This window comes from Drosophila serrata, unplaced genomic scaffold, assembly GCF_035046125.1.
Source record: "Drosophila serrata isolate PLE 108 unplaced genomic scaffold, ASM3504612v1 contig_116, whole genome shotgun sequence".
NCBI lineage: Eukaryota > Metazoa > Arthropoda > Insecta > Diptera > Drosophilidae > Drosophila > Drosophila serrata.
In genome coordinates, this window is record NW_028257014.1 from 955,421 (window position 1) to 978,501 (window position 23,081).

The following is a 23,081-nucleotide window of genomic DNA, read 5'->3' on the forward strand; positions in this document are numbered from 1 at the left end:
AAATTTTAATTATTCCCGCGAATCGCAGGCGGGAGAGAATCGAATGTGCATTCTGGGATGGATCCAGTCCGAGGCTGATCCTGCTGTTGCTACTCCCAAGTCCAAGTCGGCCGCGAATGGAATTGAAATTCCATTGTGAATATTCTTTTGGGGGCGTTGCCGGCGCGTCGAGAAAAAATGCAATAAATATGCATATGAGAGAGCTCACCTTCTCCGAGGAGGTGCTTCAAAGGAGCAGCTCGGCCCAGAGCGCCGAAGGAGCGGAGTTATGGCGATTTGAATAATTCGGTTCCCACACTTTCGGGACCCGAGCTCCGTTTTTAATTAAAGTTATTAATATGGCTCCACCGACTTGATGATTTACCTAACCACAAGGTCGGTCACTCCCGCGTCTGACTTTTGACTTCTCTAACTTCTGCCTGACTCATGACACAACGACTGCCACGGCGACGGCTACGGCTACTTATCGGAACTGGATACTGCCGGTGTCCTTAGAGCCCTCGGTCTCGATCACCAATTAAATGCCGCACACATTGTTGGCAACTGCTTAATTATCCATTCGATCCCATTCAATTCGATTCGATTCGAAAGGAGCCGCCTCTGGCCTGCTTCGACTCGATTCTCGATTGCTTCGTCTCTCGGCTTAAGGAAAGGAGCTAACGAATTAACATGTAATTATCTCAGCTTGGGCCAGCGTGCTGGCCAAAGGAAACGCATCGAATCGTCGGCGACACCCTGACCAAAAACAAGCGTAGCCAGCGGAGATGAGACTTGAGCTAGTTTATAGATATATTTTTCGAATTACCTTTTAAAATACTTGCTTGTATTCCGACTTTTTTTTTTTTTGATTTTATACATAAACACTTTGTTATTCAAGGCCAACCAAAATTAAAATTATTCTAGAAGGGAAGCTAACTTCGGCAGCTATTGATATAGTAGTCCGACTATATATCAAATTTGATAAAAATCTTTTGAAAACTTGAAAAGTTAAAATTTTTCTTTCTTCTCTTTGGTTTCATTGAAATAGCTTGCTTTTAAATTTGTTCCAAAACACATCTTGCACACTTGTGCTTATGATTCCCAACTTGTTTTAACAGAAGTGACTGCTCCGGTTAAGTCTCAGAAATGTGTTGTGCTACAAAAATTGCAAGTCATTGTTTATTAGTGTTCAAAGTTAGTAAGTGATCATACATATTTACTGATCATAGATACTTACTGTTCATTGATACATACTGGTCACAGATACTCACTGTTCAGAGTTACTTACTGATTATAGATAATTTCTGGTCATAGTTACTTAGTGGTCATAGATACTCACTGTTTAGGGTTACTTACTACTCATAGTTACTTAAGCACATCAGTGCATATGATTCCCAACTGGTTCTAACATCCCCGGAACGAAGTGACTGCTGCCGGCCAAGTTTCAGAAATGTGTTGTGTTACAAAAGTTGCAAGTCATTGTATATTAGTGTTCAAAGTTAGTAACTTATAGTAACTGGTCATAGGTACTTACTGTTCAGAGTTATTTAATGTTCATTGATATTTACTGGTCAGAGTTACTTAATATTCATTGGTACTTACTGATCAGAGTTACTTACTGCTCATAGTTACTTATTGATTATAGTTAAATTAAATAGCTCTCTGCTCCTCTCTGCCTCTCCCCCTCTCACTCTATGTTAATCTCTAGAGGCAACTGCTTCTCTCCCACGCACTTACACTCACTTTCTCTGCTCTTCTCTGCTCTGCTCGGGGACTATAAATAGAGGTGCTGAGGTCGCGCGCGCCTCAGTCTGTCCTAGGGGTACCTAGTGTTAACATCTCAAGTGATAGTGATAGTGATCCCCCTTCGATCCCAAAAATATGGCGTGGTACATCTGGATGACTAGGAAGAAACTCACTTTGGATGAAGTCACCATTCTTGGTCAATGTAAACAATGACGAAAGAGAATAGCCACGTGTCCTTTACGGTAGTAGTAGTAGTTCTAGACTTGCTTGTTCAAACATCCCCGGAACGAAGTGCCTTCTGCCAGACAAGTCTCAGAAATGTGTTGTTACAAAAGTTGCAAGTCATTGTTTACTAGTGTTCAAAGTTAGTAACTGATCATAGTTACTTACTGGTCATAGATACTTACTGGTCATAGATACTTACTGATCATAGTTACTTAATGTTCAATGGTGTTTACTGGTCATAGATATTATATACTTATACTTAGTTACTGATCATAGTTACTTACTGGTCAAAGATACTTAATGTTCAGAATTACTTACTGGTCATAGATACTTAATGATCGTAGCTATTTTACTGATCATAGTTAATTATTGATTATAGTTCTATATATGGTCCGATTGTTCCTATGTCGGCTATATATATGTATATATATAGTCCACCGATACTAGAAAAAAGTGGCAAGTCATTGTTTTTAAGTGTTGAATGTTAGTAACTAATCATACATATTTACTGGTCATAGATACTTACTGGCCATAGATACTTACTTTTCAGAGTTACTTACTGATCATAGTTACTTAGTGGTCAAAGATACTGATCATAGTTAATTACTGGCCATAGATACTTACAGTTCATAGTTACTTACTGATCATAGTTACTTAGTGGTCATAGATACTTTCTGATCATAGTTAAATACCGATCATAGTTACTTACTGTTCAAAGTAACTTACTGTCTTTATATGGTCGGAGATGACTCCTCATTGGGTTTCACTTTGTTTTATTGGCTTGTTATGGCAAATAAATAGGAAAATCATACAATTCTTCATTATTTAATTTGTATATACAATAAAACTCGACTTTAATCCCTTACTGGTCAGCACTGATGGCCAGAAGCGATTGCTGTATTGCCTAGACCCAGTACAAAGATACACAGATGCCAAAGACTCGGAGGAGAGTGGTTAAGGAATGGTTGATTCCACAGGCTAAGGTAGCAGCTGCCTCAGGTTGCGTGCGTGCCGCTTCCTCCTCCGACCAACTCTCGGGGGCGTGGCCCTTCTTAGGCGGATTCTCAAATCGATCTCGTCGGACCCTCGACCACCCGCACTAATAAGCATCATCCTCCGAGAACAGTCGAGGCCGGAGAAGTGGCGCTAAAGTTGTCAGTCGTCTTGTCCGCAGGCGACGATCCTCTACACCCTAATTAGGTGTTATCTACGACCCTTTTTGGGTCTCGACGCTCCTTTAAAGTCAGCCGACAAAGTGAGAACGGTTGGTCCACCAATTTATATACATATATAAGGTCGAGATAATCCTTAAAGACCTCCAAACCGAAAGGTTAACTAAATTTGAGATAAATTCTAGGGAATATTTAGAGCTAAGAACGACTCTACCAGTGATTCCTATCAAATCTTTGACTTTCCCTCCTAACATGACGCAAATTCGTCCACTGCTATAATGATGACTCTGTTGACTCATCCTCGCACGCATTTTAGCGCCACTTGCTGGGAAAGAGAGTGTAATCCATCACTGACACACTTGCCGCTGCGTTGTGCTTATCACTGCCCGGCACTGCCATTGTCCATTGTCCAAATCCAAATTCATTCCGTGGCTGTGTTTCGCGCAATTGATGATAATCAACGGGAAGAGGGGCAATTGGCGCAGACTCCTGCCTCATTGCATCATGGGGATGACACATCGAGTCTCCGGGAGCCCGAGCCCGGAAGCTGGTAATCAGCGAACCAGACCAAAGCAGTTACCGCTCATTGAAGCGGGGGAAGGTTAGCTAATTGTGACCCACTCTCGCTGATTTCCCTATGAATGCATTTGGAAAAGTTTACACTGAATTGTGGGGTAAACTAGATGTCAAGTTTCTATTATGAGATCTAATCAGAATTGTTTCAGAGACTTGTGTGGGTTTTTTGTGATTAAAAGAAGGTTTGAAATGCAGAATCTGTTTAATAGTGACCCTAATGCATCTTATTCTTTATAATGTCTTAGTTGCATATATGGGTTTAAAGATATATATAAAACTAATAAGTAATAAGTAATAATCTCAACCTTCCCTCGATTCCATTTGTTTCAAATGTCTATCATTACCTCTGAAAATTTCCCTGCAAACTTCTAAATTCAAATTAATGGGACTTTAAAGGACTCTCCTCGAAAACAAACACACAAATCTTGTTGACTATATGTATCTGTAACTCCTGTGCATCCGAGACTATATCTTTCGGCTTTCGTGTTTATGGCATTATGGCGTGAGAGACACTGAGACATGGGCAATTATGTAAATATGCGGCGGCGCCTGCAAAAGCAGCGTAGGACGAAGGACGACGCGGAACGAAGGACACACAATGGGACAACCGCAAATTATTGCCGGCCATTTGGCGAATGAATGCGTGACAAAACACAGAGGACGGCCCTCCTTCGAGGGCAGCTCACAGGAGACATTCGCGCCCAAGGACGATGGGCAGACGACACGGGACACGGGACGCGGGCGACAGGACACTTGGCGGGCGCAGCGGGAGTGGCAGCGAGGTCAAAGGTCAGCCGCGCTAATGTTGTGCTAATTGCTAATGGCGATGAGAACCCGAAAACGGGACAGAGGAATGCCAGGAGCTGCTGCTGCTGCTGCTGGCGAAGCGGCGCTCCGGCCTAATTGAAGTGTCCTTGCGAGTCCCTTGTTTCAAGTGATGATTTATTGCAAAGACTGCGATTTCGATTCCCAAAGAGGTAGCGATCTTGCTCTGCCTTTCATTGCCAGCGAAAGCGAACCACGGCGGCGACGTCATCATCATCAACCTGAGGACAACAGCATCCTCCGAATGGACCACCCAGGGAGATGACCAAACTGCTGCTGTTCTCCTATATCCTGGCAGGAGGTCCTTGGCCCCAAAAACCCGCTCTCTCTCTCGCTTTGTTTGGTAACTCGATCTGGCGCACGCGTGGCCAAGGAAAAGTATCTGAAGCAAGAGCAGGATCAGGATCAGGCTCAGGCCAGGCTCAGGCATCGTCTCTGATCTTTTTCGGCAATCGCCAGCAGTTGGAGCTGGGCAGACAGACCCGGGGCCAGGTGTCAGGCGAGTGTAACTGGATACACTCGCAGCTCATCTTTGGCTTTTTGGCATATGCAAAGTGGACCACACCAAAAGGATTGCGGCCACCGTCTGCTGTCCACTTGAACTTCATACTATTCCCCCCAGATCCTTTGTATTTTTTGGGACATTTATCATTTTTTGTTTTGGCCACCAAAGTCGATTGGGGGTGAGGGCCTAAAGCAGCTGGAGGCAGCAGACTGGAAGCAGCTGCTTTAAGTTGGCCATTAACGTTAACTTTTGCGCTTAATGCTTTACGTTTAATGTTTAACGCCAACTTGGCCCACTTCATCGTCGGCGAAGCGTTAAAATGCACACGTTGACAGGTTTTCATGGGTTAACTGAAGCGGCGGCGGCAGTTGCAATTTGCCCTTTGCATTTCGTATTTTCGCATTTTCATTGCTTAATGTGCGATTTCTATCTGCAAATATAAATTGTAATTATTGCATTGTTGCGTCGGAGTTATCGCCGCCAGGCATCGGGCTGAAACTCTTAAAAAAAAATACAAAAATGTACACAAAAAATTGCAAATGAGCGTCGAAAGTGTAGTAGCGTTCACCTGGCATTGTTCTCCCTTTTCCGAGACACACAAAGCGAAACAAATTGCCCAACTTCTGCGGCTGCCTTTCGCGCTTTAACACTCTTTTTTTGTATGGAGCTGTTTTTTTGAGGGGTTTTGTAAAATTGATGATGGTGCCTGGGTGACGACAGCTGCCAACGTAGCTGGAGGAGGGCATAGATGACCACCCAGCTCTCTTTGGGTCTGACTCTGGAGGAATCCCGGAAAATGATTGAAGAAAATACATTTTAATTAGGGCGCTCGAGGAAATGTGATGAAAATTTACCCAGCAAGAGGCTTAGACAGTGAGAGGAGGAAAACAAAACGCGTTAATCAATAAATTGCCGCTCTGGGCAGCTCTGTGAGGGAAATGCATCCAACGGTGCGTATGAAATTGGAAATCAAGCAACACAGCGGCATAGGGAGCCTGCCTCCACTTGGAGCTGGAGCTGGAGCTGGAGGTGGAGGAGGAGGAGAGACCACACCAATGGCGCCCCCATAGGGCGAGGGAACCTCTCCTTGGACTGCAGCTTTGATTTATCACTCACTGGGTAACTTGGAGTCGAGTCGAGTCAATATGTCTGCCCCTTTCGGTGAGTGCATCACTCACTTGTTGCCACACAATACACTGGGACTAATATTTAAGGATATAGATTGGTATAAATTAATTTGTCATTCAAAGATATAGTTTTCAAATAGGTTCTTTGGGGCTTAGATAAAGTTCTCTTTCCAATCCATATCCCTTGTCTTATTACTAGCATATTTTCTCGGTGTATTAACTGCGGCTTTGATTGATGCCCCCACACACACATAGAAAGAGAGAGAGAGAGACCCATACTGGGCCACACCCAGGCCAAGAGCAAGACGCCGCCCCGACCTTCGGGATCACCTTCGCCTTTGTCTTTGACTTTGCCTTGGACTTGGACTTGGCTTGGTGGACTCGGGTCCGTGGCTCTTTGCTGCGGTCATGGCCCGTTAATTGAAATATGTTTTTGGTCCGTGGTCAGATGAGATCAAAGGGATCGAGAGTGGCGTTCGGCATTGATGATGATTTGATTAATTCGAATGGGTATATATGGAGATAGCCATGGAGATGCAACTAACCACCGATGATGTGTTCGATTCGGAACTAATTAAAACATTTAAAAAATATACTCACTCAAACTCGGCTCAAACGGCTTTCAAAGCAAGTTTCTCGGGAGGGGGTTAAAAAATACGCGGAAAATAAAACATTAAACAATCATAAAAATAAATACATTTTCCCACACACACTGACGGTGAGTTGTTGTTGTTGTGGGGACAGGCAAAATAATAATAAAAACGAGAAGCAGTCGAGAAACTTTTGTACTACATGGAAATGTCATTCGCATAACAACAAAAGGCAGCGACAACGACAACGATGATGATGGTGATGGTGAACAACCAAACAACGAAACAAGGCACAAAGTTTCGATTCTCCCGCACACTTCCCTTAACCCCTTAATGGCCCAGTTTTTGCTGGCCAAAAGTTGGTGGCACCTTTGTGTGGGGCCTGCGCTGAGATAACAGCCAACAAAATGTTTGATGTACTTGAAAGTTAATGTTTTGTGGTGTCAACTTTTGTCGGAGAGACTTGGGGCATGGGCTTGGGCTCTGTGGGGCTTTGGTTTTGCAATGGAGAGCGAGAGTCGGCTTTTAATGGTCGGGGATTTTCTCTAATTTGGCTCCACAAAATTAGCCTTTAATCGTCAGTGCTGTTGAGACAAAACTTTGACCTTTCACACGCTCCCAGTTGGAGGAGACCGACCTTCCTTCTCTGCGACTCTTCCCCTTTCAATTACACACTTTTGCTTTCAAGGAATTCTGGTTAACAAGAGGGGGGGGGGGCTATGTTTGTTATCAAAAGAACTTTTAGCCGCCTCACTTTTTTGGGGCCAAGAAACCGAATGCCGAAAAACTGAACTACAAAATTGTTTTCCCACGCAAATTAACACTTGACTTTGTTGGCATATTTGCACAAGATGACTTCATTTTCTTCGGGGCTTTTTCCACACACACACACACACACCACCCTCACTTCCCTAAATATTTTATTATTGTTGACTTTCTGTTGCCGCCTCCCCCCCGACTTGTCACCTCGCCCCCCAAAGGGGCACAGAAATTTGTGTCTCATCCGAGTCTGTGTTGTAGATATAGCACTTGTTTCCAGTTCCAGTTGTGGGTGCCGCCGCCACGTTCGCTGTCTGCGTCATTGTTTCCAATTTTTATGCGTTATTGGGTAATACTTACCATTTACCATTTACAGCTACGATTTTACAGTCAGAGTCCATTGTCAAGTGGGTCTTTTATATGTCCGGGAATATTTCAGGGAGTACCAAAGCTAGAAATTCACCAGAAAGCAATAAATTCTATTCTAAAAATAATTTCAACTAGATTGAGGCTGATGTTCATGTTAAGGTCTGAGATTTCCTTTTACTGTCAATTACAAATCTCAGTAAAAATTAAATCCCAATCCCTAAAATAAGGGGAGTAAGCAAAATGACAGTGGGTGCAATAAAACCCCATATTAGTCTATATTTTAAGCGTCAAAACTATTCAAGAACTCTAGAAAGTGATACCAAACCCAGAACCAAATCAACATAAAGCTGAAAAGTAATTTTTAACCTCCCAAAAGTCCCTGTCCTGTCCTGTCCTGTTGTGTCTGCCCCTTTCAATATTCCAGCATAATCCGCATGTCCAGCCGAGCTTATTGCCGCTGCAGCTCCTTCCCACCCGAGACAAGCAAATAGACAAAGGACATCATCGTCCAGGGGAAATGTCAAATGGGGCGAGGCCAATACAGATGGCAGCAAACTTTCGCTGGCGACTGTTCGCCGCCCAATCAGGACGAAATGAAAGCTTGAAAAAGCGACCTGCACTCGCAACGGACTTTTCACTTGCAATTGCAGGAAAAGGGACACTCGAACAAAATAAATTCAAACTTCTTGAGCTGCCTGCATCTATCCTATCTGTGTGTGTGTCCGAGTTCGAGTCCGAGGACTCAGTTCGGGGACAATAAACTTGCTGCCACTGCAATTTCTCAGTTATTTGCTGGGGGAAAATTGAGAAAGGAATGAGGGGATTGAGATATGATAGGAGTGGATGACACTCGTGTCAGCCATAAGCAGCCGGGATCAACTTTTCTCTCTCAATCTTTCTCTCTATCTCTCAGTAGTGTGTTCCTTCTCTGTTTGCTTTTTGCAAAATGGGATTTGAAGGAGCAGAGCAGAGCTCCAGATTGAGCTTGAGTCTGGCCAGGATTTGTGCAGCAAATTAGCTTCATTAATGGATGACTTACTCCCCGCACTACCATAAATCCAACTATTTTTGCATTCTCGCTGCTGGATTTCGCATTTCGCTCAATCAGCGCTGGAAATTTATTATGCTCCATAATCATTTGTCATCTTTCTCTTCATTTTTAACCATTTTCCCGACTCCCGCTACCCGGGTCACCATCCATTTTCATTCCCATTTGGCGCCCGCAACTCTCTTTCGAGGACATTAAAATTTTTCGCAACATTTTTCACGCATATTCAGCAGCCGAACTGGAGCACGGAACACGCTCCATTTGGGCGGCCAGTAGTAGTGGTAGCAGTGCCATGGGATCCCGATCCACTAGCGGGGGTCATAAATATCCGGAATATGGTTAAGAATATATCAATTCTTCTCGAACGGCGCACTAATGTCAGCTGCCACTTCCTTCTATCTCCGCTCCTTATGCTGTTTTATGTGGCGGAGGAGTCACTTCCCATTTTTTATGGCTGTCCAAAGAGGTCAGGTCCAGTTCAATATGGCAGAAGAGTGGCTTAAAGTTCCCCCTAAAATTTAACATATGCTAGAAAAGGTTGTCATAGATATTTCGGGATCTTTGCACAAGTAGCAAGTACAAATATTTGCACTAATAAGAGTAGATAATATTTAAAAAATATGAGGAATGATATAAAATATCAATCGGTACTGTATTATACAGCTTCGAAGGACCTGTGCCACAATTGTTATTTCAGTATCTGTTACATGTTGTACATCATTAGAATTCACCTAAAGTTTTGCTTGAACTTGTTTGAAAAATATATTGAAAAGTTTTCCCTGTTGGCGTTTCCGAAACTCATCTATTTTGTAGTGAACAGTGCATAGTTTACTATACAACATCCCCGTCTCGTAATGGCCTTGAATTATTCAATAAATTTGCAAAGAATATATTTCAACAATGAAAACAAATTTCTCTTGCATTCTTTGGGCAAACGCCGCCATAAGGGGAAAATCCATAATTCATACGTTCGCCAAATAAGAAAAGCGCCGGAAAAAAGGGGAAAGAGAGAGAGAGAGAGAGAGAGAGAGAGAGAGAGAGAGACGAGCAATGAAAACATTAACAAGGAGCAATAAAATATGAGCGAGCGAATGTAAATCGCTTTCCATAATTCATTGCGTTGACTCGACGACGAGGTCGTAGATTTTCTGGGAAGCATAAACCCATCGAAGGTTGGGTGCTCGTAAAACTAATGAAATTTCAATTCGAATGACGCGACAACCTCGTCCTGAACCTGAACCTCAGCCTGGATTTTCCACGAAATTTTCGCGCACTCGACACGCCATCGAAATTCATAAATTTCTCGGACGACGCCCCCGCCTTATTCCCATTTTTTTCCCACCTCGAAGGGATAACGGAAGCGCAGGTCCGGCTCCGCTCCTCGATGGACTCTGGCCGACAACGACAGGTGAATTTATGATGAAGTGAGTCGTCAGCATTCTTTTTCCCTTTCCCTGGGAGTCGTGGGCATCTTTCCGCCTGATTTCCTAGGCAGGTCGCGTGTAAATTATGAAAACCGGCGATAAAAACGAAAGTAATTCAAAATCTTTGACGTGTGCGAGGGTTTATGGCCTCGCCTACCGAAGCCCTTACAATATCTCCAATATCGCCTCATCTTACTCCTCCGGTTGAGATTTATATCGCTGGATTTATGATCCTGTTAGCGCCACTGCACTGGCTTATCTCACGTGTAGTCATCGAGGATAGGAGCACAACTAGTTTACGACCTGCGGATAGAATGAGTAAGTGCGCAGGTCCTACCTGCCTTTACTTTCATTTGTTGTGACTCTGAACCCTTAATTTGTAGGAAATGAATATATTGTATGAGTTTTTTGAGAGCTCTTCCTACACATAGAACTTTTAGTTTTGAAATATTATTGGATCTAGTTGGCACAGAACTTTAGATCGGTATGGTTGTTTCGACAGCCTAACCATAAACATACCACACACGTCTCAATAGAGATATCTCTGCGAAATAAATGACGACATACAAAATAAAAGCGATGCCACTGGTGGCTAAAGTTCTCAACTTACGGAGGACAACCACCAATTCACAGCAACAAAAGCAGACTGATACACAGAAGGATGAGGCCTCTTATTCCAGCGGTGACAAATCAGAGCCCATGGAGGAGAATCCTCCGTCCAAGAAAGGCACCTCGTCGGAGAGTGAATCAAAGAAGGATAAGGCTCGGGTGAATCGACGATGGGAGCACTATGCCCGGTACATGAACACTGGTAAGATTCTCCTGGCCGTGCTCGTGGTCTGTGCCTTCTTCGGCATGTATCCTCTGTTCCGTCGCGGTCAGAAGTCCAGTGTGTCGCAAGAGTCCAGCGTGAAAGTGATTATGTTGTGGAACGAGGACCAGTCCAAGAAATCCAAGGTATCGGCGCACATGGAGTGCGGCTGCGTGGTCACAAATCGCAGGAAGAACTACGAAATGGCCGTCGATGCATTCGTCTTCAATGCCCATAGGCCCTACTCCCTGAAATATCTTCCCCAAATCAATCGCACCCGTGACTTTCTCTCGGTCTTCGCTGCCAGGAATCCCCTGAGCCTGGCCAAGGATCCACCACTGCCACCCGTCAGCGAAAGGTCGCTCTTCAACCTGACCATGACCTATCGCCTGGACTCGCAGTTGGTCTGGTCGGAATACTACTTCACACTCCTCAATCAGGCCAAGAGGCTGAACTCCTTCCGTGCCCCCAGTGAGCACTACGCAGACGAAATGCCGGTCTATGAGATGCAACTCCTGGAGAACCAGACAAGGACGAAGGATCGCCTGGCCATGTACCTTCTGTACGAGGTGAATGAGGCGAGTCTGCCTGAAAGCCTGTACTTGGAGGAGTTGCGCAAACATGTCAACCTCGATGCCTACGAAAGCTGTTTGGGTTTCCAGCAGTAAGTGACCTTTCGCTAGTAAGCCCTTCAAGGTCTCCCGAATCTCTCCTCACACAGCTGCAATCACTACCGCTTCATGTTGATCTTCGATTCGACCGCCTGTCCAGATTACGTGCCAACCCACATGTACACGGCCATGCATAAATTTATGGTGCCTGTCCTGATAGGAGGCGGAAACCTGAACAACCTTGTGCCGCCGCAATCCTACATCAGCGGCCGCGACTTCCCGAATCCCAAGGATCTGGTGGCACATCTGAAGTATCTGGCAAAAACACCAAAGGAGTACAAGCAATACTTCTGGTGGCATTCGCTTTACAAGCTCCGCCGCAACTCGGTGCCCTATTGTCAACTCTGCTCCCTCCTCCAGCAGCCGCCGGAGGAGCGGCGCATCGAGACCTCCTTTGCCAAATGGTGGAGCAGATACCAGTGCCCCAAGCGAATCACCACCTTCCTGTGATCCGCTCCAAGGGATAAAATCCTCCAATTACAATTTCCGGTTAGTTGACGTTGAGTTTTGGGTTTCCTCCGTCCAGGATTCCTCTTGATCACAGGGTTTCGCTGAATTTCAGAGGCACTCCTTTGACCGAGTTGAATTCAAATGAACCTCTAAAATGGAATAAAGATGGACATACAGCCCGCCATAGCTTTTATTATAATAATAAAAAAAATTAGTGCAGCTCCTCTTTAAAGTTTTGTCATATTATTTTAGCTGTCGGCTAACTTTCAGGACTCTGTGACATTTCTGTCGCCCCAATAAACGACCCGCTTCCACTTTAAGCCTTTGCTATTTTATTTCTAATGGTAATTGAAGCCATTTGGCTATGACACGGCGACGCCATATTAATTGGAATGGTCTGAAAACCGCGAATAAAAATGTCGCATTTAATTCGCGTTGGTGTTTGTGCTTCTTTATGCATTTCGCTCAATTAAATTGCACTTGAACCTATTAGAAGTGGAAATGCCATCGCTGGCAGGCGGATATGCCAGTGACACGCGATTTGCCGATCAAAAGTGGACCCGCGCCGCCCTTTTAAGGTCCTCGGACCAGAGCCCCGTGCTGACCACATTAATTTGACTCCGTGTGTGTGTTTTCTGGACGCCTTTAAAGTTGTAATTAGGAACAGTATCACCGTCTCACCGCACCTTTCTGCCATTTGAAAAGTGTTTGTTCATTGAGTGGGCGTGGCCTCGTTGTCCGTGGGGCTGCAATTAGGACCTTCACCAATCCTCGTCCTGCCGCGTTTCTTGTTGGCATTTGCGGAACGCGGAATGAAAAGATTCGCCGTCGTTTCAGGGTTTGGTGTTCTGTGGTTTTTCTTTGCGGGATCTCTCTTTTGTTTGGCGGTAAACTGCCAGGGAGATATCACTTTTAAATGTTACAGTGGGCCGGAATCGTTTTGGTTTCTATTATTACTAAGAATTTCAAATCGTCCATAACTAAGCTTAAAATACTTTTATTCTTTGAGTCGTTTATTTATATTTTAAATAACTTTTTTTTTTTTCGATAATTCAAAGTTTAAAAACTCATAACTACGTCAAAAAGGCACTAATTTCAATTCGGAAAGCTTTCCTGTGTTAGTTTTTATAAGGTTAACAAATCTGCATACTCAATTTAAAATGTAGTCAAATGACATTTTTTATTACTTTTTGAAAATTTTAACGATGTAAAAATTGGAAAAAATGGCCAAAAAATTTTTCCTTTTCTGCATGCCTAGAAAGATTCGCCTGTTGATGCTGATCAAGAATATATATGGATTATAGGGCCGGAAATGACTTTTTAACAGAGTTATTGGCTTTTTACTAAATTTATAATCCCTGCAAGGATCAAAAATTTTAAGATAATTTATGATTATTGGAACATAGTAGAAAGACTTGTAAAGGATATGAAAGGAGTTCTTTCCATATAAGTGGTTCTGTTAATTAAAAAGAAATCTTTATCCATATTTACTTAATGGGATTATGTTCCTGAAAAATGAGCAAACCCTTTACATTTTATTTCTAAAATCATTCAATCAGTGAGAGAAAATTGCTGAAAAGAAGTAGCTAATCAGCACGTTCCTGTTATCCGGAAAACTTAGTTTTCCCCACTCCTCCACTGTATTTACGTTGCCCCTTTTCTTATTTCCGGCATCCTGCACCACCCCCATTCCCCCCGCTGCCTCTGCGCCCTCATTCTCTATGCAAATGCAAATGCCAAACCCATTCTCGCTTTGCCGCTGTTTTTGTGGTTGGGAAACGCTTTGTTCTCACCTCGCTGCTCACCAACACACATACCCCGCACACACGCACATCATCTCATTGTTCCGTATCGGCGCTTTGTATCTTTAACAAAATTGCCAAACCGCAGGAAAAGCTGGGAAAGCCAACCCACGTGAAATGCGATGCGAGGCGCCTGATTAAGCTCCCGAAAGCGACCGCAAAGGGCTGCGTATAGAATAGGGGAAATCCGTAATCTAAACGAACAATCGAGGCAGGAATACTACTTAATCGTTTATATATATATTTATGGGGGATTGACATTTGCATTTAGCGAATTATTCTTTTACAATTTTCCACGCAATTAGACAGGCCAGCTAGGGGATAAAATGGAAATCCTCCAGGAGCAGCTCCATCTCTCATGCAGACCATGGCAGTGGCTTACAGAGCTCTGTAAATTGTACTGCAGTTTGAAAGGCAGAGATACATTTGTATCTTGAGCTTAAGAAGCTAGACAGTTTCCAACTTCCACTTGAGAGTCGAGGAAAACCTCTTTAACCTACCGGAAATATCACTGCTTTTGGGTAAAAAGAACAATGAATACAAGGAAACCGATTACATGTGTATATTATCCAGACTTTTATTAGCCAAACAATATTACACATTTTTCAAGACAACAGTGTATATTAATTTTTTGAGTTCCCTAATTTTAGTTGCTTTTTTCTGTGCGTGTACTTGAGGAGAAGAATCTGGGGAAACACCGGCAGACGTGGGGAAAACTTTTCGCCGAATTTTATATTTATCTGCTCCACTTCCGAAAAGGGGCGTCGATTGGGGCGTGGCCTGGGACGCGCCCCTCTTCCAAAAATAGGCGTTCTCATCGAGCGGCAGTCGTCGTCGTCGTCATCATCATAAAAAAACAAGACGATGGCAAAAGTTTTTCAATTTTTGCTACAACTTTACCAGGCTGAGTGAGTCCTTGGGTGTGTGTGTGTGGGTGTGGGTGTGTGTAGGTGCAGCCCTCGAGTTGTGTAAACATTTGTAGTTTACTTTCAGTTGGCAGGCGGCTCGTAAAATCTGTCCGTTTCGGTTGAACTAGAACCGTTTTTGAAACTGTCTCGTAACTCAGACCCGCAGGTTATCCCATCTCCCTCGACCCCAACAAAAACACGGAACTTTGGGTTTGTTTTGCCCAAAAAAAGGACCACCGATTGAATTAGAAAATTATGCTGAAAGTTATTTGGATTAAAGGAAGAAGGGACGCACAGCCGGCCCATTGAGAGCAAGGAAATTAGGTAATGGGATAGAAAATTACCCAGGCAGGGCGCAGAGCAGAAATGGGAATTTGAGGGAATTTAGTTGGGAGAATAATAATAAGTAAACACAATTTATACCTCAGCAAATGAAAAGAAAACTCTGTGCCGTCGGTCAGCACATTGACAAACTCCCATTGGGAATTCGATTAGTTTGCGCAAAGCGAATAAATACAAGGATTCCGGGCAAGGATAAAAGAAACTTGTTATTGAAAAGTTTGTTTCTAAAACAACATTAATGGGAAATACCGATAGCCTATTTACGGCAACAGTAATGTTTAACATAAAAATTAAAGAAGAAAATAAAAAGGAAAAAGAAACTGTTACGAGTTTCCCATACCGGGAATTGAACCCGGGCCTTCCGGGTGAGAGCCGGATATCCTAACCACTAGACAATATGGGATATGGGATCCCATGTGGCGAAATAGTGTACGTAAGCACACGTATTCTATTTTAAGCTTTGTGTGACGTTGATAAGATTGCAAAGCTGGTATGCTTTAGCATAATCAAGGCACAACTAAATTTTAAAATATATTTTCGAATATATAAATTGTTCTTTATGAATTTTTATGCTATTCACAATGAATATGATACAAGTTAACTAAAGTGATTAACTTCAAGTAGATGATTAAAGATCATCTATTAAATATTCCGATTTAGTATAACAAAAAATATGACAAAAAAGTTTCCCATACCGGGAATCGAACCCGGGCCTTCCGGGTGAGAGCCGGATATCCTAACCACTAGACAATATGGGACTTGATAAGGGCACTGCCCAGTGTTATCAAGTCCCGACTTTTAATTAAAAACTTGGCAGCTATCGATTTGTATGTTATCAGGACAGCAGTTAATATTTTCCCAATCATCCGAGGAGTCTCTGTGATGACAATGATCGAAATTATTATCATTATTCTTGATTTTATAAACCTACCCAATCTCCGAAAAATCACATTCCGATGGGAAACCACACAATATGCAATTATTCAAGTCGTTAAAACATGTTTTACAGTAGACTCCTGAGCAGTTGGGCGAGTCGCAGTAAATATGGTCTGATCTGTTGAGGAAAAGAACCTTTAAGGACATTTAATAATAGTAACTTGAAGCTTACTTTGTCAGAGGTTTATTGCAAATAATGCAGGATCTGCCTATAAAGACGCCACGGCAACCACTAAAGAACCTATAGAAAAAGTTTACTTAATAAATAATTGTGCTGGGGAAGCGGTTTTACCAGCTGATTAGCGAATTAAGTTGAGAGATGCAGGAAACTATTTTACTCTCATATTGATAGCAATTTAAGAAGCGGGCTCGTTGACGACTAAGCTGCAGTAAAGATTCTGGGGAAAGGATTTTATTAGTGATCAAGAGGTTTATTTTTTGGTTTGACTCACTTCTCTCCTTAAGTATGCTACAGTGCAGATACTGAACTCTGCGACAGGATTCCTGTGGATAAAAGTAGGCCATTATTCGATGTCGCTGACGGAGACCATATGGCTCCCAGAGGACCATAATCCATGCCAGAACATAAAGCACAAAGATGCAGAAATATTGAAAGTACTTTGGCTTTCCCGGGACTGGAAGACAATTGTAGGAGTCCATTTGAATTACGTTGGGTTCAAAAGCGTAAACAAAAGCCCTTAAAAAATCACCAATTTGACCGCCACCTTTGATTACCAATTTCCTATATGGGGAAGCTATAAAAAATTAATTAAAATATATAGATGAGACTCTAATAAACTCTTACGTTGAACTGCAGCCGTCATGTTGCCATGGTGAAGCATTAGGGCTAACATGCTGTAAAGACTGTAGTCCACCAGGCAGAGGCAGTAAAGCTGTATTCCAGTGATGAGCAGAAATCCTCCCGAACGATAAATTTTCTTACGCTCGAAGGGTAGAAGCTCTAGGGATGCTATCTGAACAACAAGCATTAAAAGGGAGCACAATATAAATGTAATGCATATTTTACCTTAACATATTTATTATTTTCACAAAGGTTGAGGGGTAAGACTCGAACCCCCATTGTCTGCGATTGTTGTTCTTCGTAGACCTCAAATTCTTTTGTTATATAGACATTGTCAAAGTGCTCAGATATTAAGTAATGCAATCGAAAGTCTATCGATCGAAGGATCACAGTCAACAGGAGAATGAAAAGCATCAAGTAAAGCAAAATGGATATAAGGTTTAACTTGTTCCTGGTCGTCTCCTGATTGTATATGAGATTCCTTTCACTTAAAAACAATCTTGTATTTGGCTTTCCGCTGTGATCAAAACTAATGGTAGCTAAGAACATCAAGCGGATCTTTAGAAGACATATTTGTAAACCTGTAAGAAACTAAATTCTTATTGGGTTTCAGAAGATTCACTTGCCCTTACGTAGAAATATTTCCTCAATGATCATTTGGGGCAACTGCAGATTATTGCGGAAGAAGCTCTTCTTACCCTTCAGACTTTCACAGAACCAAGAGAACAGCTCTGGTCTACAAAAATCTCTTGCCTGCCCCCCGATTTCAAGTTGGTATTGGAAAACGCTTAAGTTCCCCGCTCTCAGACAGCGAGTGTAGGGCGTACCCATCCGGTAGTCAAAGTATTCGTTCTGTAAGGCCAACCAGTTGGCGCATAATCCATAGGTTGCATCTTCACAGGGAAAAGAGTGTTAGTAAAATATATAGGAATGTTGTAGCTATAGGAAAGTTACAGATATCTGCAATTGGATTCTCTAGCTTCAGAAAGAGCTCATCCAATTTCATCCTTATTCCGAGCACTACATCAATCGTTCTTTTGAATAACTCCTCCATCATGTGCAAAGGATCATTTACAATGCGATGCATAGACCCAAGGACATCTATAAGTTGATTCTGCTGGCAGTTGAGACTGCATGCCATAATGTTTATATTACGAAGGATATTCATCACGGGACCCGAAATAGCAATCAGGAAAGCCCAGGACACAAAAAGAGCCCGTGTTTGGTAATGCGCTAAAGTTGGAAGGCACAAAACTGCAATGCATCTATAACGTGGGGTTAGTGTGATTGAGTAAAAGAATCCTAATGCGACTACCTACCTTGCTGCTCTTCTTTTAGCTAATATAAGCAGTAAAGGAAAGAACAAAATTATGAATAACCACTTTCTTCCAAGATCACAGCGGGCTCTTGATGGATTCCAGCAATACCAGAAGAGTACCAGCAAGATTCCCAATATATATCCTGCGATTAGATATAGCAAAATCTTCTCTCTACACTCGCTCGGTAAACTTTGTTCATGTTCGGCGGGATTGCATTCCGGTTCGGGATCATTCGGATCCAAGGGATAAATAGGAGCATCTCCATCGGGACTGGAATCCCGGGCTTTCCTCGAGTTGGAGATGTGAGCCTCATGACGGGTTTCTCGATATCGTTGACCGCCTTTGCACATCCGATAGGAGTTTCCTGTTCCCTTTGCAGTCTGAAGCGATGATTGACTCTCATCTGATTCGACACAGTCTTCCATCATTATGTATATTTTGTTTAAATTTCTATTACTATAGGACAGGAAAGTCACAGAATTTAAGGAAATTCAAAAATTAAAATAAATTTGTCTAAAAAGTTTCCCATACCGGGAATCGAACCCGGGCCTTCCGGGTGAGAGCCGGATATCCTAACCACTAGACAATATGGGACTTGGATGGTCCCGGTCCAAGTTTCCCTCAAATGCTTTTCCAAGGACTGAAAGTGGTCTATGATTTAGTTAATTTTCCTGCACCAAATGCGCCCGTCGGCCTTCAGTAGCCTCCTCGCTGGGGACTCACGCAGCTTTTCATATTTACTGCAATGAGGGGGGTCAACTTCATATAACCTTTTTTGGGAATTAATTAAAAACCATTCAACAACAACCAGGGCGGCAGTTGCATTGGGCCTGGACTCCAGTGGCTGGGAATGAGGCACATAATCATCAATTATTCGCGCAATTACCGCAAACAAATAAATATTCTTAATTTATTGTGTTTTCGGATCGGGCTTGGCCGCCCACAATGGCAACAGGCGGCAGTGGCAGTGGCGGCGCGGCGAATGCAGACGAAAAATCGCGAAAGAAAATAATATTAAAAATAAATTTCCAACCCGAAATCAACAAACACACAAATTTCGGGACGGATCGGACGGGATCAGGGGCAGGGACAGAGGGACTTGTTGGATACTGCGGTATTGAGATTGATGTCCATAAATTAAATCCTCGCCACTCCGTCTCGTTGCGCTTGCCGGTTCATTGTATTTTTTTTGTTTTTCGTCGTCAGTCTGGGTGTCGTACGATAAATTTCATAGATGCATTTGGTAATTTCAATTTGTTTTAATGTGTCGCCTCTATTCTATTTTATTCTCTCTCCGCGCAGAGAACGGCACAAATAGCACATATAATTTGAGGTTTATTGGCCGTACAGCGCCGTGCCGTGCCGTGGCTTTGCTCTGGTATTTTTAGCCGTCCTCGTGGGATGATCTCTGAGGCTGAGGCCCCCGAGTTCCCAGCCACAAACAATTGTCGCTGCTTATCAGGAATGGGCCCAGAATGGGGGGCGGTGGAGCTTTTTGAAGTTGAAGCCCAAGGCCGGAAATGTATCGCATGCATCTCTTGAACGATCAATAAGCTGGCATCGACATGCACTCAGGGAAAAAGTTGTATAAACTTAAAAATCTATGAAAGTCTTACAGGTAAAGGTGTACTTGAGCATATTAGGTTAAAGGTAATTTTAAATTAGTATGAAATCAAATACCTTTCCTAAATCGGAAACTTTTTCAAATTTGTATTATTTATATTAAGTTTTATATTTATTTTGGGAAAAATCGTCCATCTTAAAGTATTAATAGTATCTAACGAATATTTGTTGTAGTATCTTAAAAGTGAATTTGTTCCGAGTTTTCTATAAATCATCTTTTGTTTTATGTGGGGCCAATATATTTCGAGTTTCCTGCAAAAGAAGGGATTTCGGAAGCTTAGGCCTCGTGGCGCCATCATTCGTTACGGGAGAGGATTAGGGCATAGGATTTTCCCGGCAGGCAGGCAGCAGCTCCATCATAATTAATAAACTGTCACCAGTTTTGTGTGTTGTCGCTAGGCCGAATATATATATATTTCCATCTATCCCGCAGTGTCTTGTTTTATTTCCACATAATCTGCGGGGCTTCCCACCGCGTCGTAGTAGTCGTAAAATAACGTTATTTCGGTTCTTTTGCCCTCTAACGAAGGCAGCTCTCACCTGAACAAACTCACCGGTAATGGCCGTTTAGAGCCGGCTTCCTCCACTTCTTGGGTGTCCGAAATTTGTCGCGCGATGGGGGAAATTTCGTTTGAATGGTTTCCGCAATGAAGCGACAAAAGTGACAGCCATCGCGGAGTTATTGCTGTTGCAGCGCTTCCCCGAAAATTCGGCGGCCCATAAAGTGCGGGAAAATCGTCATCAGCCGTTGCTCAATCTCTTCACGTTTTGAGAACTTCCTCCGGTGTCTGTCTGCCTATGTGTCTGGTTACTGCAACTGGTCTTCCTCGGACTTCATTTCTTTTCATTAGCCGCCCGCGCTGCCATCTATGGATGGAGCAGGGTCATAAAACGTAACTGGTTACTCCGCGCAAATGTTCTCGTAACTCTCTGGGTCGTACAGAGAACGAAATATACTAGCACCTTGGGAAATTTCTAATACAATATTGTTATACGAGATATGATGTATGATCGATCTGTTCTTCTGGCTGTTAATTTATTCATTCTACTGTCTGTTGGGATGTCCTTTAGACGTCCGTTCTTTCTACCTATTTTGCTTAACTTTCTTTGGAAACAATCTTTGGAAATTTCTTCATGTGTTGGCATACAACTCACTTGATTACTGGTCCGCCGCTGACCAGCTCTTTTACTATGTAATATATGTGTTACTGGCACAGACGGACAGCGGCACTTTATTAATGAAAAGCGCAGAAGTTTGTTCTCCACTGCCACTGCTACTACTAATACTAATACTATATATTTTTTTCCCATCCCTTGCTACGTGCGGAGCGTGTGTGGCCTGCATTGAGGTCAGGGCAGATTTGTTAACTGAAAGTGAGCGGTTTCTGCAATCGTTGCGGCCAAATGAAATGGCCAAAAAGACTGGACACGACCACCGCACTCGGTTATGAGGAAAGTTTTGTCTGCCAAAAAGGTTAGCAATTAGAGAGAGTTTTTTTTTTGGCTTTGTTTCTACTAAACTGTGTTTTTAAGCCGGTCTAGAAGGGGAAAGCGAGTCTCGGTAATAAAGAGATGCTTCTAGTTAGCATGGGAAAGAATCTCATTTCGGTGTGGTATAAGCTCTTTGGATTATTTCGAAAGAATTCAACTGCAAGCATATATTGTGAATCAAGTATGATTTAGAAACAATTGAAAGGAATAAGGGATATTGATCTTTAAAAATAATAGTGTGTTTCAACCTTTCCTAACAATATTTCTCCACAAAAATCAGACAATCTCAAGGAAAGAAACCTGGATACTCTTCCTGGGGCGTTAAGAAACCATGACAACCATCAAAAGTGGATTCAATTGATTCAGTGGCAATAATTGCGAATGAGAGACACCCACCACATGAAGGGTAATTTTGAGCTGCCTTCCAACTTAATTTTTTTGTGGCCTTTGTTTGCTGGGATTTATTCTTGGCTCTTGGTCCGACTGACAAGTCGTTGGCATCTCTGGCGCATGTTAATTATGCCAACGGACTGGGCTACCTATGCTGCTGTTTCTTTTGGTGGCGGTGCTCCCCTCCAGATATGTGGGCCGTGACCACGTCGCAAAGACCTTGACTCTTGCCAAGATCTTGATACGATTTATACAATTTTTGATTCATGGCGTCTCTGCTGTCGCTGTCGCTATCTTTGGCCCAAAACCGAATTAATTTCGTAGGCAAAAGGCGTGTTGCCGTATTTGTCGAGGCGAGAATTTCGAGTTCGAAATTTTGAATTCAATCAGCAATTTGCATAAATTTGCAGGCGCGCAAAAAGAAGCTGCTTAGGCCCAAAAAGGCGGGATTAGCCATCTGGAGGGACGCCCACAGAAAATGCCTCCTACAAAAAAATGCAAACCCCCCTTGAGCCCCCCTCGAGGGAAACATAAGGCTCCGTTATGGGCCGCTGACCCAAAGTGTGGCTACTAATGGGACAGCCAAGTGACAAACTGGCCAAGAGAATCGGGTGGGACGCTGATTGACTGACTGACGGACTGACTGACTGATTGACACTCTCTGCGGCAGATTGAATAGGGTTCCCACTCGATCTAGCCCCGAATTGCCTCTTCTATCAGACCCACATCAGACTGCCGATGGTCCAAACATTTGCAAATTGCTTCGCTTTTGGCTTTTGTCGCGCGGTCCACGAAAATAGATTGGCTAAAATGGGGGGGAGGTGGGCAGCAGATCGCATCTGTCTGAGATATCGTACGATTTTGTATATATAAAGCATGCTATATATTGTTGTTGAAGAGGTGAGACTATGTTTGAATGCTCTGCTTTATTGCTTAATTATATTTGATATTTAAGAAACATTTATATGTTTGTTATTACAAAATAGTAAGTTTTTAATGCGATTTTCTTAAAGGAAATATTGCAAATATTAACTTGAACATCCTTATCCCAACTGAAATATATTTAATAATATGTATGTTTAGAAATCCCAAGTAAGCTTTAGAATGTTCAAGTAACTCTAGTAGTAAGAGTATCCCTATAAATATCATTCTGCTGCCACTGTTTCTGCTTTATTTCGGTTTCTATTTCGA

The 23,081-nt window shown here is 42.8% G+C and overlaps 2 protein-coding genes, 1 long non-coding RNA gene and 3 other non-coding genes across 11 annotated transcripts in view; 2 read left to right on the forward strand and 4 right to left on the reverse strand.

The window, feature by feature from the left end:
• Positions 1 to 23,081, forward strand: part of LOC110178802 (uncharacterized) — a 139,249-nt gene that overhangs the window by 64,408 nt on the left and 51,760 nt on the right. The gene's annotated exons all lie outside the window — the stretch shown is intronic.
• Positions 10,781 to 12,509, forward strand: LOC110178797 (inactive alpha(1,3)-fucosyltransferase D-like). The gene is made up of 2 exons (XM_020946049.2): positions 10,781 to 11,820; positions 11,878 to 12,509. The coding sequence occupies exons 1-2, from the start codon at positions 10,901 to 10,903 to the stop codon at positions 12,275 to 12,277; spliced, it is 1,320 nt and encodes a 439-aa protein (XP_020801708.2). The 5' UTR covers positions 10,781 to 10,900; the 3' UTR covers positions 12,278 to 12,509.
• Positions 15,661 to 15,732, reverse strand: TRNAE-CUC (transfer RNA glutamic acid (anticodon CUC)). Its single transcript has one exon. It is a non-coding gene; the product is annotated as a tRNA-Glu (tRNA).
• LOC110178795 (DC-STAMP domain-containing protein 2) lies at positions 15,848 to 18,852 on the reverse strand. Of its 6 annotated transcripts, none has more exons than XR_015270156.1 (10): positions 18,387 to 18,852; positions 18,022 to 18,332; positions 17,700 to 17,960; positions 17,293 to 17,648; positions 17,071 to 17,239; positions 16,718 to 17,020; positions 16,558 to 16,663; positions 16,438 to 16,506; positions 16,261 to 16,400; positions 15,848 to 16,206 (listed from the first exon to the last, which is right to left on the reverse strand). XR_015270156.1 is itself a non-coding variant. In XM_020946047.2 (10 exons), the coding sequence occupies exons 1-10, from the start codon at positions 18,812 to 18,814 to the stop codon at positions 16,128 to 16,130; spliced, it is 2,205 nt and encodes a 734-aa protein (XP_020801706.2). In that variant the 5' UTR covers positions 18,815 to 18,852; the 3' UTR covers positions 15,848 to 16,127. The 6 variants fall into 6 exon arrangements, 5 of the variants coding, with proteins under 5 accessions (XP_020801706.2, XP_086682081.1, XP_086682082.1 ...); XM_020946047.2 differs by having other exon boundaries at positions 16,261 to 16,383; XM_086825955.1 differs by lacking the exon at positions 15,848 to 16,206 and having other exon boundaries at positions 16,268 to 16,383; positions 16,562 to 16,663.
• On the reverse strand, positions 16,016 to 16,087 carry TRNAE-CUC (transfer RNA glutamic acid (anticodon CUC)). The gene has a single exon. It is a non-coding gene; the product is annotated as a tRNA-Glu (tRNA).
• TRNAE-CUC (transfer RNA glutamic acid (anticodon CUC)) lies at positions 18,909 to 18,980 on the reverse strand. Its single transcript has one exon. It is a non-coding gene; the product is annotated as a tRNA-Glu (tRNA).

Bases quoted from the DNA above. Each gene is read 5' to 3' on its own strand.
- LOC110178797 (XM_020946049.2), top strand. From the start codon at position 10,901: ATGACGACATACAAAATAAAAGCGATGCCACTGGTGGCTAAAGTTCTC. The intron at 11,821-11,877 runs GTAAGTGACCTT...CTCCTCACACAG, and splicing joins AGCTGTTTGGGTTTCCAGCA to CTGCAATCACTACCGCTTCA.
- LOC110178795 (XM_020946047.2), bottom strand. From the start codon at position 18,814: ATGATGGAAGACTGTGTCGAATCAGATGAGAGTCAATCATCGCTTCAG. The intron at 17,021-17,070 runs GTAAGAGTTTAT...AATTTTTTATAG, and splicing joins CATGACGGCTGCAGTTCAAC to CTTCCCCATATAGGAAATTG. The intron at 16,207-16,260 runs GTAGGTTTATAA...TTGTCATCACAG, and splicing joins TGTGATTTTTCGGAGATTGG to AGACTCCTCGGATGATTGGG.